At 39.7% G+C, this 16,262-nt stretch overlaps 1 protein-coding gene across 2 annotated transcripts in view; it reads left to right on the forward strand.

The window, feature by feature from the left end:
- Positions 1-16,262, forward strand: part of ATRNL1 (attractin like 1) — an 843,932-nt gene that overhangs the window by 372,183 nt on the left and 455,487 nt on the right. For both annotated transcript variants that reach the window (XR_016038801.1, XM_055424575.2), the window contains exon 26: positions 15,039-15,117. Coding sequence is in view for 1 of the 2 variants with exons in the window: in XM_055424575.2 (XP_055280550.2) it covers positions 15,039-15,117 (79 nt within the window). In the remaining variant the exon portion in view is untranslated. The remainder of the gene's footprint in view (positions 1-15,038; positions 15,118-16,262) is intronic.

Consider the following 16,262-nt stretch of genomic DNA (forward strand, 5'->3'; position numbering starts at 1 on the left):
CACAGAGTCGGTGATGCCATCCAGCCATCTCATTCTCCGTCGTCCCCTTCTCCTCCCGCCCCTAACCTTTCCCAGCATCACAGTCTTTTCCAGTGAGTCAACTCGTCGCATGAGGTGGCCAAAGTATTGCAGTTTCAGCTTTAGCATCAGTCCCTCCAATGAACATCCAGATTTGATCTCCTTTAGAATGGACTGGTTGGATCTCCTTGCAGTATAAGGGACTCTCAAGAGTCTTCTCCAACACCACAGTTCAAAAGGATCGATTCTTCGGCGATCAGCTTTCTTCACAGTCCAACTCTCACATCCATACATGACCACGGGAAAAACCATAGCCTTGACTAGATGGACCTTGGTTGGCAAAGTAATGTCTCTGCTTTTTAATATACTATCAAGGTTGGTCATAACTTTCCTTCCAAGGAGCAAGCGTCTTTTAATTTCATGGCTGCAATCAGCATCTGCAGTGATTTTGGAGCCCAAAAAAATAAAGTCTCACACTGTTTCCACTGTTTTTCCATCTATGTCCCATGAAGTGATGGGACCAGATGCCATGATCTTTGTTTTCTGAATGTTGAGCTTCAAGCCAACCTTTTCACTCTCCTCTTTCACTTTCATCAAGAGGCCTTTGAGTTCCTCTTCACTTTCTGCCATAACGGTGGTGTCATCTGCATATCTGAGGTTATTGATATTTCTCCCAGCAATCTTGATTCCAGCTTGTGCTTCTTCCAGCCCAGCATTCCTCATGATGTACTCTGCATAGAAGTTAAATAAGCAAGGTGACAATATACAATCTTGACGTACACCTTTTCCTATTTGGAACCAGTCTGTTGTTCCATGTCCAGTTCTAACTGTTGCTTCCTGACCTGCATACAGGTTTCTCAAGAGGCAGGTCAGGTGGTCTGGGATTCCCATCTCTTTCAGAATGTTCCACAGTTTATTGTGATCGACACAGTCAAAGGCTTTGGCATAGTCAATGAAGCAGAAATAGATGTTTTTCTGGAACTCTCTTGCTTTCTCCATGATCCAGCGGATGTTGGCAATTTGATCTCTGGTGCCTCTGCCTTTTCTAAAACCTGCTTGAACATCTGGGAGTTCACGGTTCACATATTGCTGAAGCCTGGCTTGGAGAATTTTGAGCATGACTTGACTAGTGTGTGAGATGAGTGCAATTGTGCGGTAGTTTGAGCATTCTTTGGCATTGCCTTTCTTTGGGATTGGAATGAAGACTGACCTCTTCCAGTCCTGTGGCCAGCGCTGAGTTTTCCAAATCTGCTGGCATATTGAGTGCAGCACTTTCACAGCATCATCTTTCAAGATTTGAAATAGCTCAACTGGAATTCCATCACCTCCACTAGCTTTGTTCGTAGTGATGCTTTCTAAGGCCCACTTGACCTCACATTCCAAGATGTCTGGCTCTAGGTCAGTGATCACATTATCGTGACTATCTTGGTCGTGAAGATCTTTTTTGTACAGTCCTTCTGTGTATTCCCGCCACCTCTTCTTAATATCTTCTGCTTCTGTTAGGTCCATACCATTTCTGTCCTTTATCGAGCCCATCTTTGCATGAAATGTTCCCTTGAAATCTCTAATTTTCTTGAAGAGGTCTCTTGTCCTTCCCATTCTGTTGTTTTCCTCTATTTCTTTGCATTGATCACTGAGGAAGGCTTTCTTATCTCTCCTTGCTATTCTTTGAAACTCTGCATTCAGATGCTTATATCTTGCCTTTTCTCCTTTGCTTTTCGCCTCTCTTCTTTTCACAGCTATTTGTAAGGCCTCCTCAGACAGCCATTTCGCTCTTTTGCATTTCTTTTCCATGGGGATGGTCTTGGTCCCTGTCTCCTGTACAATGTCACGAACCTCCATCCATAGTTCATCAGGCACTCTATCAATCAGATCTAGTCCCTTAAATCTATTTCTCACTTCCACTGTATAATCATAAGGGATTTGATTGAGTTCATATCTGAATGGTCTAGTGGTTTTCCCTACTTTCTTCAATTTAAGTCTGAATTTCGCAATAAGGAGTTCATGATCTGAGCCACAGTCAGCTCCTGGTCTTGTTTTCGCTAACTGTATACAGCTTCTCCATCTTTGGTTGCAAAGAATATAATCAGTCTGATTTCGGTGTTGACCATCTGGTGATGTCCATGTGTACAGTCTTCTCTTGTGTTGTTGGAAGAGGGTGTTTGCTATGACCCGTGCATTCTCTTGACAAAACTCTATTAGCCTTTGCCCTGCTTCATTCCGTCAAAAATTTACTCATCCCCAATTCCAAGCAGCCTTGAGGCAGTGACATTAGCTGCAGCTAAAATGCCTGGGAGTGGAAAGCTGCTAGAGCAAGATCTCCAAGAGTTGCGAGTCTTCTAGGAAATGTGGAACTGTGATCATAAAAGAGTCTATACAAGTCCATTGCTTTTCCCTCTTCTCTGTCCTCCCAACACAGAATGTGGTCCAGTCACAGAAGTGGGTAGTTATGTAGTTATGTGCCAGAGGAAGGAAAAGTCAAGTCCAGGAAAATTTTGGGAAATAGAGAAAGGAAAGCCATCCCAGAAAGTTGAACTTTATACAACAAAGGCCTGTATAGTCAAAGTTATGGCTTTTCTGGTAGTCATGTATGGATGTGAGAGTTGGAGCATCAAGAAAGCTGAGCACCAAAGAATTGATGCTTTTCAACGGTGATGTGGGAGAAGACTCCTGAGAGTTCCTTGAACAGCAAAATGATCAAACCAGTCAATCCTAAAGGAAATCAGTTCTGAATATTCATTAGAATGACTGATGCTGAAGCTGAAGCTCCAGTACTTTGGCCCTCTGATGTGAAAAACTGACTCATTGAAAAAGACCCTGATGATGGAAAGATTGAGGCAGAAGGAGAAGTGGATGGCAGAGAATGAGATGGTTGGATAGCATCACTGACTCGATTAACATGAGTTTATACAAGCTCTAGGAGTTGGTGATGGACAGGGAAGCCTGGCGTGCTGCATGCAGCCCATGGGGTCTGTTGGAAAGAGTTGGACACGACTGAGCAACTGCGCTGAACTGAACTGAACTGAATGTTGAACTTCTGGAATCTTCCATGTGAGGCTCTTTTCCTAATTAGCATACAGAAAGAGGTGACTAATGGTTAGACCTCTTCCCAGGCCTTAGACAGAACCCACAGGACAGACTCAAATAGAACTGAAAAGGCTTTGGGTACATTAAGCACAGCCTACAGATACCTAAAATAAAATATCTCTATAATAATACCAACATCTCTATAGGATAAAGTAAGACCTCAGTCCCTCTGTAAGTTTGATACATCAGAGAGGGCTGTGATGGAAGAGGGCCATTCTTCAGCTTGGTTAGCAAGTCAGCGAGTGTCTGTCAATATTTATTCATATCTTAAAGAAAAACTTTATTACATGTTGGATCTGTTAACCATCCTTATTGAGAGAAGTAACATTTGACTTCTACCTCATAAAAATAATAAAAATAAATTCCAGGAAGAAAGGGAGAACAATGAAGTATCTAGAGAATAATATGGGAATTCTTCACGTCCTTGGAAATAAACAGAACACACAAAGCACATCAATAAAATTACAGTAAAACTAACAATTTTTGTCATCAGAAGATGTCTTTATTTCCAGTTTTTTGAGGAATCTCCACACTGTTCTCCATAGTGGCTGTACTAGTTTGCATTCCCACCAACAGTGTAAGAGGCTTCCTTTCTCTCCACACCCTCTCCAGCATTTATTGCCTGTAGACTTCCATATGATCCAGCAATCGCACTCCTGGGCATACACACTGAGGAAACCAGAATTGAAAGAGACACATGTACTCCAGTGTTCATCGCAGCACTGTTTATAATAGCCAGGACATGGAAGCAACCTAGATGTCCATCTGCAGACGAATGGATAAGAAAGCCTTGGTACATATACACAATGGAGTACTACTCAGCCATCAAAAAGAATGCAGTTTGAATCAGTTCTAATGAGGTGGATGAAACTGGAGCCTATTATACAGAGTGGAGTAAGCCAGAAAGAAAAACACCAATACAGTATACTAATGCATATATATGGAATTTAGAAAGATGGTAATGATAACCCTGTATACGAGACAGCAAAGGAGACACAGATGTATAGAACAGTCTTGGACTCTGTGGGAGAGGACGAGGGTGGGATGATTTGTGAGAATGGCATTGAAACATGTATGTTGTCATATGTGAAACAAGTCACCAGTCCAGGTTTGACACATGATACAGGATACTCAGAGCTGGTGCACGGGGATGACCCAGAGGGAGGATAAGGGGAGGAGGGAGGTGGGAGGGGGGTTCAGGAAGGGGAACTCGTGTACACCCAGGGCGGATTCATGTCAATGTATGGCAAAACCAACCAATATAATAAATAAAATAAAATAAAAACTTAAAAAAAAAAAGACGATGTCTTTAGTATCATGCGAAAGCAAGCCATCCAGTAATACAAAATACTCACATCCTATATAAAGGACAGAGGCCTTATAGTCACAGCTTATAACGTGTAAGTCAAGAAAAAACAGTCTTAACTCTCACTCAGTTCAGTTCAGTCGCTCAGTCATGTCCGACTCTTTGCAACCCCATGAATCACAGCACGCCAGGCCTCCCTGTCCATCACCAACTCCCGGAGTTCACTCAAACTCATGTCCATCAAGTCGGTGATGCCATCAAGCCATCTCATTCTCTGTCGTCCCCGTCTCCTCCCACCACCAATCCCTGCTAGCATCAGACTCTTTTCCAGTGAGTCAACTCGACACATGAGGTGGCCAAAGTATTGGAGCTTCAGCTTCAGCATCAGTCCTTCCAATGAACACCCAGGATCGATCTCCTTTAGAATGGACTGGTTGGATCTCCTCGCAGTCCAAGGGACTCTCAAGAGTCTTCTCCAGCACCACAGTTCAAAAGCATCAATTCTTCGGCGATCAGCTTTCTTCACAGTCCAACTCTCACATCCATACATGACCACGGGAAAACCATAGCCTTGACTAGACGGACCTTGGTGGGCAAAGTAATGTCTCTTCTTTTTAATATGCTATCTAGGTTGGTCCTCTCCCCTAAAATGGCAATAGACTTGAACAAGCACTTAATGAAAAAGGATATAAAAGTGGCTAACAAAATATAAAAATGCACTCCATTTAGTTTTTATCAGGGAATGCAAATTAAAACCACAATCTAGTACTATTTACTGTTCACCTATCATAGTGGCTGGAAAGAACAAAATTTTGTTTGTTAGTCACTCAATTGTGTACAAATCTTTGTGACCCCGTGGATTGCAGCACACCAGACTTCCCTGTCCTTCACCATCTCCTGGAGTTTACTCAAACTCATGTCCATTGAGCCGGTGATACCATCCAACCATCTCATCCTGTCTTGCCCCCTTCTCCTCCTGTCCTCAGTCTTTCCCAGCATCAGAGTCTTTTCCAGAGAGTTGGCTCTTTGTATCAGGTGGCCAAAGTATTGGAGCTTCAGCTTCAGCATCAGTCTTTCAAATGAATATTCAGTGTTGATTTCCTTTAGGATTGACTGGTTTGATCTCCTTGCTGTCCAAGGGACTTTTAAGTGTCTTCTCTAACACCACAGTTCAAAGGGATCAATTCTTCGACACTCAGCCTTTTTTTTATGGGCCAGCTCTCTTATCCATGCATGACTGCTGGAAAAACCATGGCTTTGACTATACGGACCTTTGTTGACTATACAGATCAAATGTTGGAGAGGTCGTGGAACTGTAAACACTTCTGGTAGTCTAGAATTTGGTGCAGCAACTTTGAAAATAATTTGACTATATTGTAAAGTTAAGTTTGCACATCCTCTGTTGATCCAGCTATTACATTCCATCAAAGGTCACGTTAAACACATTTATAGTAGTGTGTTTCAAATAGCTAAAACCTTGGCATAACCCAAATACCTAAAACTAATAGAATATGGAGCAATGAAAAAGAACAGATTAATCCTCAAAGAACAGTATGGATGGCATTCATCAACAAAGTGTTGAACAAAAGAAGCTAGAAAAAAAATTAGATTTAAAGGTTACATTTGTATAAAGTTCAGAAATAGACAGAAACAAACTGTGGTGCTAAAAGTTTTTATGATAGTGACCTATGAGGAAGAGGGGATGGGTAAAGTACTATTTGTACTTTTGTGGTTTCTTGCATACGTGCTGAGTCATTTCAGTCATGTCGGACTCTTTGGGAGCCTATGGACTGTAGCCTGCCAGGCTCCTCTGTCCTTGGGATTCTCCAGGCAAGAATACTGGAGTGGGTTGCCATGCCATCCTCCAGGGGAATTTACGTGCCCAGAGATGGAACCCATGTCTCTTATGTCCTCTGACTGGCGGGTTCTTTTTACCACTAGCGCTACCTGGGAAGCCCCAGCTGGTGGTTACATGGATATATTTTCTTTGGGATAATTCATTGAGTTGTGGATTTATCATTTCTCTATGTGTGCTGGGCGTTAATGTTTTAGGAAAACTGTTTAAAAACAGTGTTTACTTCTTTTAAAGTATTTAGAACATTTTTTATTTGAAACTTTTATCCTATCTACATGGTTTCAAAAGGTGTGCTTTAAGTAAAGGTTAAGTGTAGAAAAGAATACTGTACACATTGACCTTTATAATTTTTTGTAAGTTTGTAAGAATAAGGTGTTATCCACATACATGATTTGTTATAGGAGGAGTTAACCAGGAATGTCTTCCCTATGATATGTTGCTTGCCTTTTTAATAGTTTGCCAGCGAGGCTTTAGAGCACTCTATTTTCTGTAAAATATTTCAAGAAAGGAATGTATAGTTAACAAATGTGCTCTGTAGATTTTTCGGTCTGTTAGCAATTTGGGGGCGTTCATTTTGATATTTTTCTACAAATTTTTCATAAATGATATCTGTAGTAGATTTTATGGATTCTTTCCCAACTTCATTTAATTCCTTCCACGTGGCTATGTAGTGATGATTCAATTTGGGAGGAATTGATCTCCCACCAGCGTCATGGGTGGGCGAAAGCCAGTAAGTTCATAGCCTTCAGTTCACCAAATGATTGGGGAATAGTGGGTGTGCATGATTGTGTGCGATGTAAATCTGAAACTGCTACATTCGTTTTTGTATCTGAGAGGAAAACAAGCCTGAGAATTAAGCTGATGCACAACAGAGTGTATAGTTCAGAAAACAGAGAGAAATGTAGCCAAAGCCCTGGCCAGAACAGACCTGCAAGTTCTTCTTCTTCTTTACTTTGAGGAGGGTCTGTTCAGGCTCCTGTAAACGACTGACAGACTGAGTGACTGTAACAGCAGAAGTTTTATAATCTCACAGTTTGGAGACTGGGAAGTCTGAGATCCGAGTGCCAGCATAACTGGCGTCTGGTGAGAGCTTTCTTCTTGGCCTGCAGATGACTGCCTTCTTGGTGTGTGTTCTTCTGGACTTTTTCTTGGTACCAGTGCTTGGAGAGAGAGCACAAGCTCTATGGTGTCTTTTGATATAAGGGCACTAATTCTGTTGTCTCAGGGCTCCACCATTATGACTGCATTTAACCTTAGTTACTTGGGGCTTCCCAGGTGGCACTAGTGGTAAAAGTACCACCTGCCAATGCAGGGGACATAAGAGAAGCTGGTTCGATCCCTGGAGGAGGGCCTGGCAACCCACTCCCCTATTCTTGCCTGGAGAATCCCATGGACAGAGGATCCTGGTGAGCTACAGTCAGTCCATAGGGTCGCAAAGAGGTGAACATGACTGAAGCGACTTAGCATGCATGCACAGCCTTAGTTACATCCAAAAATTCTTCCTTCTAAATGTAATCACATTGGGGTTTAGGGCTTCAACATACAGATTTGGGAGGAGCATTTGTAGCATTCTGCCTCTAGCCCCCTAGATCATCTCCTTTTTGCATGCAAAGTACATTTATTCAATCCCAGCAAGCCGCAAAGGCTTCACTCATTCCAGAATCGACACTGAAGTCTATAAAGTCTCAACGAAATATCATCTAAATCAAATGTGAGTGAGATTGGGGGATATCATTTAACCTTGGGCAAAATTCCTCTCTAGTCATGAGCCCGTGCTACCAGGCCAGTTATATTATTCCAAAATACCATGATGGGATAGGCACGGAATAGATATTCCCATTTCAACAGGGAGAAAAGTAAAGGAAGAAAGGCATGGGTCCCACAAAAGTCTAAAACCTAGCAAGACTAGCTCCATCAGACCTTAAAGATTTGAGAATCATCTTCTTTGGTTCAGTGTTCTACCTCCAGGTCCCCTGAGTGGCAGTGTCACCCCCATAGCTCTATGGAGTGACCCTGCTGCTTTGGCTTGATGAGGTGACCCCGATGCTGCAGCAGTGGCTGCAGCCTTGGCCCCAAGGCCCTTGGTGGTGGCATCCTGGTCCCGCAAAACCAGACTCCACACTCTGAAACTGAGGAGCAACCATTCTTATCCCCTAGGCCTGTGGTGTGAGTAGGAGCCCTAAAGATCTCTGATTCACCTTTGGAGTCATTCTTCCCTTTTCTTAAAGGATAAAGCATGTTCCCAGCTGAACAGCCTTATGTTCCCATCCTACAGAATCAAAGAAATCTTACCACCTTCTTTCATTCCATCTTGTTTCCTCTGTTTCCTTTAAACTCATGGTATCTCCCCTGCTATTATCACTTCTCTGTTCCTGGCTTACGTTGAAGTGGCTGATTAATTCCATGAGTCACACCCATGATGTTTTTATAAAATGGTTCTTCAGCCACTCACTTAGTGTTCTCTTCAGAACAAGCTTTGTCCCCCTCTTTTTTGCAATATAGATAGACTGAGAATTTTCAAAATCTCCAAATTCTGGTTCTCTTTTGCTTATTAATTCCTACCTCAATTCATCTCTCTCCTCTTGAGTTTATCTATATGCAATAAGGAGGACCAAAGCTACATCTTCAATACTTTGGAACCTCCTATGCTAAATATTCAATTTTAATGCTTTCAAGTTCTACCTTCCACAAAACACTAGAACAAAGTTCAGCCAAGTTCTTTGCCATTTTATAGCAAAGATGACCTTTTCTCCATTTTCCAATAACCTATTGCTTGTTTGCATCTGAAACTTTACCAGAATGGCCTTCAATGTCTTTATGAATATCAGCATTCTGGTCTTGATTATTTATGTGTTCTCTGAGAAATGGAAGCTTCTCAGAGAAGCTTCTTTCTAGCTTTCCTGTTTTTTGAGATTACATCGTACTTGGCTTTAATATCTGTTTCTATCAGTGATCCTTTCATAGCAATCAAAGCTTTTTCCAGAATACACCTCAAAATCCCCCCAGCTTCTCTACCCATTACTCACTTCCAAAGCTGTTTCTGTATTTGTAGATATTTGATCCGAAAATCTGTCTTAGTCAGCTCATGCTGCTGTAACAAACATGAAACTGAACACAAACAACAGAAATCTGTTATCTCAACAGAAATCTGTTATCTCAGAGTTCTGGAAGCCAGCAAGTCCCAGATCAGGTTGCCGGCATGGTTGGTTTTTGATGTGGGCCACTTACTGGCTTTCAGATGGCCACTTTCTCCCTGTACGCTCCCTTGGCCTTTCCTCAGTGTGTATCCATGGGAAGAGGGAGAGACGGGCAGGGGGGCAGTAAAGGGAGAGGGAGAAAGTGTGGGAGTGAAGACACTCTCTAGAGTCTCTACTTATAGGAAGACTAATCCTGTTGCATCTGGTTCCCTTGCTTATGACTTTATTTAACCTAATTATCTCCTGAATCACCTGTCTCCAAATATAGTCATGTTGGGTGTTAGGGCTTTCAATTCATATTAGGGGAGAACATACTTCAGTTCATAGGAGGCAGTGTTTTAATTCCACGACCGTTTATCCCATTTTGTGTTAGCTTGTGTTACTTGTATTTGAAATCATCTTAACTGACAGTGCGTTTGAAAGTGTAGTTCAGTTCAGTTCAGTTCAGTCGCTCAGTCGTGTCCGACTCTCCGCGACCCCATGAATCACAGCACGCCAGGCCTCCCTGTCCATCACCAACTCCCGGAGTACACTCAAACTCATGTCCACAGAGTCGGTGATGCCATCCAGCCATCTCATTCTCTGTTGTCCCCTTCTCCTCCCACCCCCAACCTTTCCCAGCATCAGAGTCTTTTCCAGTGAGTCAACTCGTCGCATGAGGTGGCCAAAGTATTAACTGTTGCTTATTAACCCTCAAAAACGTTTGTAGCAATTTATGCTGTGAACATATTACTTCTCCAGTTTCACCCCCTATGCTTTGCTGGGTTTTCATCTTTGCAAATATGATGATGGAAACAAGTAAATTTTTTTAATATGCAGATGTATTGCATTCTAAGTTGATAATTTACTTTGTGAACATTTTAGTTGGTTAAGACAAAAATATCCTTCAAATGTTAGCAAGGTGTTTTTAAAAGCGTTAAAATATATTTTCTGCAATAGTAGTAATTAAGAAGTAAATGAGTTTTTATAATATTATGTTTCTGTATTTCAAAACAATTCCCTAGTTTGTACATTTTTTTCAGAGAAATAAAAGCATCTTTTAAAAAATGTATTTAAGACAAATTTTATGATCACTTAACCTACATTTCTATAAAATCTTGACAATATTATCTCTTTTTGCATTTGGCTGACTAGATTACCACTAGAGAGTATTTCTTTGTCACTAAAACCCTGCTTTACAATATAACCTTACACCACACCGTGTTACTTTTCTTGAATTCTTTTTAATTTTCCCTAAACGAGAGTACCTAATGACTTCCTTATTTTTTCACATTAAGAATCTTTTCCATAATGACCATTTTATGAAGGTTCATATCAAATTACTGAAATATCTCTCCCTGAGTTCCTATGTTTCCTTTTTTTTTAAATCCCTGTAGCTTATATATTTGGAGAAGGAAATGGCAACCCACTCCAGTGTTCTTGCCTGGAGAATCCCAGGGACAGGGGAGCCTGGTGGGCTTCCGTCTATGGGGTCACACAGAGTCGGACACGACTGAAGTGACTTAGCAGCAGCAGCAGCAGCAGCAGCAGCAGCTTATATATTTGCTTTTAAGAGTTTCTTTTCTTTTCTGTTTTTCCTGTTTCCATTGGGAGGATTTTTTGAAGGGTGTTTAATAGTTCCCATCTTCTAGACTATTATATAGCAGACTTAAAAGAAAAAAAAAGACAGCTCAGTTACCTCTTGTACCCGTGCCCCACTCCACGATACCGATAACCAAGGAACAATCTAAGCTATTGTAAAATACAATAGACAAAAAGATATGAAAGACAGCAGCAAAACTAATTTTTCTCTGACAAACTTGCTGCAATATCAGATTAAAGGATGTTTGATGTTGTCCATTAAGACCTTTGACCTAAGAAATATATTAGGGAAAAGGTAATTGGAGCAGATAAACCCAGAATCTTTGTCACTTTAGATACATACAAATAATAATATAAAGTTCATTTATCCCTCACTTAAAGTTCAGTGTGCAAAAGGGAACAGGTGGAAGGGGCAGAGTGATACGAAGGGCACTGTGCCACCAGTGAAATTAGACTGATGAAAATGTTGTCATTCTTCAGGCTTCCAGGATTGTCAGTAGATGCTGGCATTTTCTAACAGTCGCAAAAGGATGAGTGTAACATTTCAATTATGCTGTCCAAGTGTTTTCATTTATTTGTTTACCTTTTAATAAAGTGAAAATCCTTAATTAATTGGGTTTTATTTTATGTAGATTTTTACTAAGAACTGTAAGTTTTATTTGCTGTGTAGTTTAGTAGATATAAAAAAGCTTTATGAAGTATTTAATTTGCCATAAGGATAATAATGCCAAAAAAGGCATTCAGTTTCAGAAAAAATGATAAGATATTCAAATCAATTAACCAATTTTGTTCAGTTCAGTTTCAGTTCAGTCGCTCAGTCATGTCTGACTACCCGCGACCCCATGAATCACAGCACGCCAGGCCTCCCTGTCCATCATCGACTCCTGGAGTTCACTCAAACTCATGTCCATCGAGTCGGTGATGCCATCCAGCCATCTCATTCTCCGTCGTCCCCTTCTCCTCCCGCCCCCAATCCCTCCCAGCATCAGAGTCTTTTCCAGTGAGTCAACTCTTCACATGAGGTGGCCAAAGTATTGGAGTTTCAGCTTTAGCATCAGTCCTTCCAGTGAACACCCAGGATTGATCTCCTTTAGAATGGACTGGTTGGATCTCCTTGCAGTCCAAGGGACTCTCAAGAGTCTTCTCCAACACCACATAGGTCTCTTCTAATGATAGGATGCTCTCACTTTGGCAGGTTTAATGACTTTTATTTGGAAATGATTCCATTTGAGGTCTCTGTTGAAGCCATGCGAGTAACTGACCTCTTTCTCTGAGAGCAGTAGATAGCAGCGTGGTTTTGTGAGTAAAGTTTCAGGGATGCCCATAGTTTAAAGGAAGGAATCAGGAATGCAGTCTACCTTCGTTGACCCCATAGTGTGTCAGGAAGGATGAAAGGAAGCCAAGAAAATAGTGTTCAGAAGGAAAAGAATGGATGGTTGGTATTGTCAGTTGAGAAGTAGAAGTCAGTTGATAGAGAAAAGACTATTTTATTTAAATTTTAATAAGTGAGGAAAGTAGTCACTAAAATATTGCATATTATGTAAATGTTAATTATCAATACTAACAGTTTTATTAGTATAAAAATTAGATACCAACTTCAGTTCAGTTCAGTTCAGTCGCTCAGTCGTGTCCGACTCTTCGCGACCCCATGAATTACAGCACGCCAGGCCTCCCTGTCCATCACCAACTCCCTGAGTACACTCAAACTCATGTCCACAGAGTCGGTGATGCCATCCAGCCATCTCATTCTCCGTCGTCCCCTTCTCCTCCCGCCCCCAACCTTTCCCAGCATCAGAGTCTTTTCCAGTGAGTCAACTCGTCGCATGAGGTGGCCAAAGTATTGTAGTTTCAGCTTTAGCTACTAAATAAGACTAGGTTATGAGTAGATTGACATGGCGGTAGCTATGTGGACCACTTGCTCAGTCAACTAGAGAAAGCTTCAGGATTAATAAAATAGGGTTATTGCTTTTTATTTTTTAGGAGATGTGGGACTTGAGCACTTCTGAAAATTTGAATTTAGACAAAGCAAATGAGTTTATAAATATTTGGGAGAAAGACAATTATGAAAAAAACAGAAAGGCACTTCGGTGGTTGATCCTGGGGAATATGTAAAACAACTGGTTGTGAGATAGTGTGCAAGCTCAGAGTTCCTAACAGGTGGGGAGGAAAGAGTTTGAGGCTTACGTGGCTCATTTTGAATTTTTGCTCTATCACTTGAACTCTCTGTATGACTGTAAGCAACTTACTTTGAACTTTTCTGAGCATTGGATTGTTCTTTTCTAAAATGAGAATAGTATATCCTATCTGGAAATGTTCTTAGAGTAGTATGACATACCCAGCACTTATCTGGAATGTGGTCCTACTCAGTGTACCGGTGTTAGAGTTGTCTTTGTCATCATCATTGAAAGATATTCTAAGATCTCTAGGTGAGGCAAGGAGAAAAAAATATATTTAAGGAGAAAAATATATTTAAGGATTTGACAAGAGAAGAAAGTGTCAACATTTACACTGCTTATGAGTGAATCAGTTGATGAATACAACAATTATCATTTAGGAGTGAAGACCAGGGTTTTTTTTGTAATGACCAGTGGCCGGTGAATTTGTAGTGGTCCTATTCCATTCACTTCTGGGTCTTTTGATAGCATAATCTTTGACCACAGAGCAAAGGATGAGAAAAGAAGCAGTAATGTATGGCTGGGGTTGATTAATCATATTCACATAAATCTGTTATTTTGCGATTTATCAGTCTCAAATTACTGCTAAAAATGTATAGTCTCCATTATCATTGTCTGTGGCATATTGTACTTCATACATATTGACCACAGGTATATACATTGTAACTGAATTATTTCTTAATTTACACATTAGCATATACAGGGATTGTCAACTTCAGTACAACTGATGTTTTGGATTGAATAATTCTTTGTCACTGGGGGCAGTCCTTTGCCTTTAAGGATACTTAGTAGCATCCCTGGCTGTACTCACTAGAGTATAGTTGTACTTCTCTCCCAGTGTGATGATCAGACATGTATCTTATTGTTCAGTTGCTAAATCATGTCCAGTTCTTTGCGATCCCGGGAACTATAGCACGCAAGTCTTCCTTGTCTTTCACCATCTCTGGAGTTTGCTCAAACTCATGTCCATAGAGCCAGTGATGCCATCCAACCATCTCATCCTCTGCAGTCCCCTTATCATCCTGCCCTCAATCTTTCCCAGCATCAGAGTCTTTTCCAATGAGTCAGTTCTTCACATCAGTGGCCAAAAAATTGGAGCTTCAGCTTCAGCATCAGTCCTTTCAATGAATATTCAGGACTGATTTCCTTTAGGATTGACTGGTTTGATCTTGCTGTCAGAGTCTTCTCTAAAACTGCAGTCCAAAGCAATACGTATCTAGACGTTTTTAAATGTCCCAGGTCCGGGGCAGTGGCAGAGGGGAAAGGGCTAGATCACCTTCAGTTCAGAACTGTAGGAATATTCTCAGATATAAGATAGTTGCTGATAATTTAAAATGAATAAATGTGTGATCTTTAAATTTATAAAATTGCCAGAATTTATGACTCAGTACTGGGAACCCACTCCAATGTTCTTGCCTGGAGAATCCCAGGGACAGAGGAGCCTAGTGGGCTGCCGTCTATAGGGTTGCACAGAGTCGGACATGACTGAAGCGACTTAGCAGCAGCAGCAGCAGCAATTCTAGATAGATTTATTGCTATGTAAAACCAACAGAATTATAAAGTTACATTCCTTCTGACAGAGAAGATCTGAGAGATAGACTATACTGTAACTCAAGGGGTATAAATAATTTCTCCACCTATATACTTTGATTTTACTTGAGAATGTTTTAAAAATTTCTAATTTACCCTTTTTTTCTTAAATATTTACCAAGGCAAAGTGATTACTTAAATATATTTTAAAATATTCTACATATTCTTTTATTATTTCATGATATATTACAAGTGTTTAAAACAAAATTTATTTGTATTTTATTTTCTAGTTGTTTTTTATCTTTATTATTGGTGGCTGCTGTGGTATGGAAGATCAAGCAAACATGTTGGGCTTCTCGGCGGAGAGAGGTAATAGTAATATTACTTAATGTTTTGTTTAAAGATTCAGACAAACATATGGATCTATAGTGCTTAATTGACATGCTTGTTTCAAATAGAATTTTTGAAATCAATTTCATTTATTAAGATTGAACAAGTCAATCTAGCATTTTTTAAGCTTTAGAGCAAAATTTGCCACTGTCATTTTAAATCCATGTCTGTAGAAGCATTGTTTAGTTGAAAGCAGTTTTTTTAAATAGTGTTAGAATTTATAGTGAATACAAATATTACTTTTATTGATTAAATAGCCTTCAATCACTTTAATTTAGGTAGTTATATTATAAAAACATGATTTATTTTTATAACTCTTACAATTTAAAGGAATATTCTGGGCAATAAATATTAATTTTTTGGTTTGTATCTCAGAATTTTTTGTTAATCAAATTGTTTCCATTTCATAGGTATCTGATAATCCAAGTATGTCTGTATTGCCCCTCAATATGATACATTACTATAGCCGAATTAATCATGTGTATCTGTATACTCTTAAAATTGATAAAAATGTAATAGTCGTATGGAACAACAGCTTATGATATAAATATATTATACAAATATAGTTTATTAATTTTGTATATATTAGGTAATTGAAAAGAGCAAAGAAATATTATAATGTGAGGACCCCAAGTGTATAGTAGATTTATTGTTCTATGCTTTATATAATGGAAAAGCAAGTTTCTGTTTTTATCAATATTATTTTAGTCTATTACTATTAATATTAGTATTATTAGCATTCTATTTCCTGTTGCATTGCCCCGTATATTTTTATATGTTTAATTTTGTGCAGTGATGTATAGCAAAGATATAATTGCTTACCTACTTAATTTCACATATTAAAAGATTATGTTTAAAAACAATCCAGAATATTCCAAACTATAGAATTAGTAAATAATATGAGTTCTTAATTATTCTATTTTCAAATATCCAGTGCCTATCTATGTTTGCAAACTTGAAACCACTTCCCTGCATGTAAATTACTGATCCTAATTTCCTCCACATTTCTGATTTTCTGCATATGGTCAGTGCAATGTCAATGAGAATTTACTTGGTATGATACTATGACAAAAAGTAATATGATTTAAAAGGAGTTTTTAAAGTGTAAATATATAAATATTTTG

The sequence above is a fragment of the Moschus berezovskii genome, chromosome 12 (assembly GCF_049115385.1).
Source record: "Moschus berezovskii isolate FMDL1 chromosome 12, NW_MosBer_1.0, whole genome shotgun sequence".
Lineage (NCBI taxonomy): Eukaryota > Metazoa > Chordata > Mammalia > Artiodactyla > Moschidae > Moschus > Moschus berezovskii.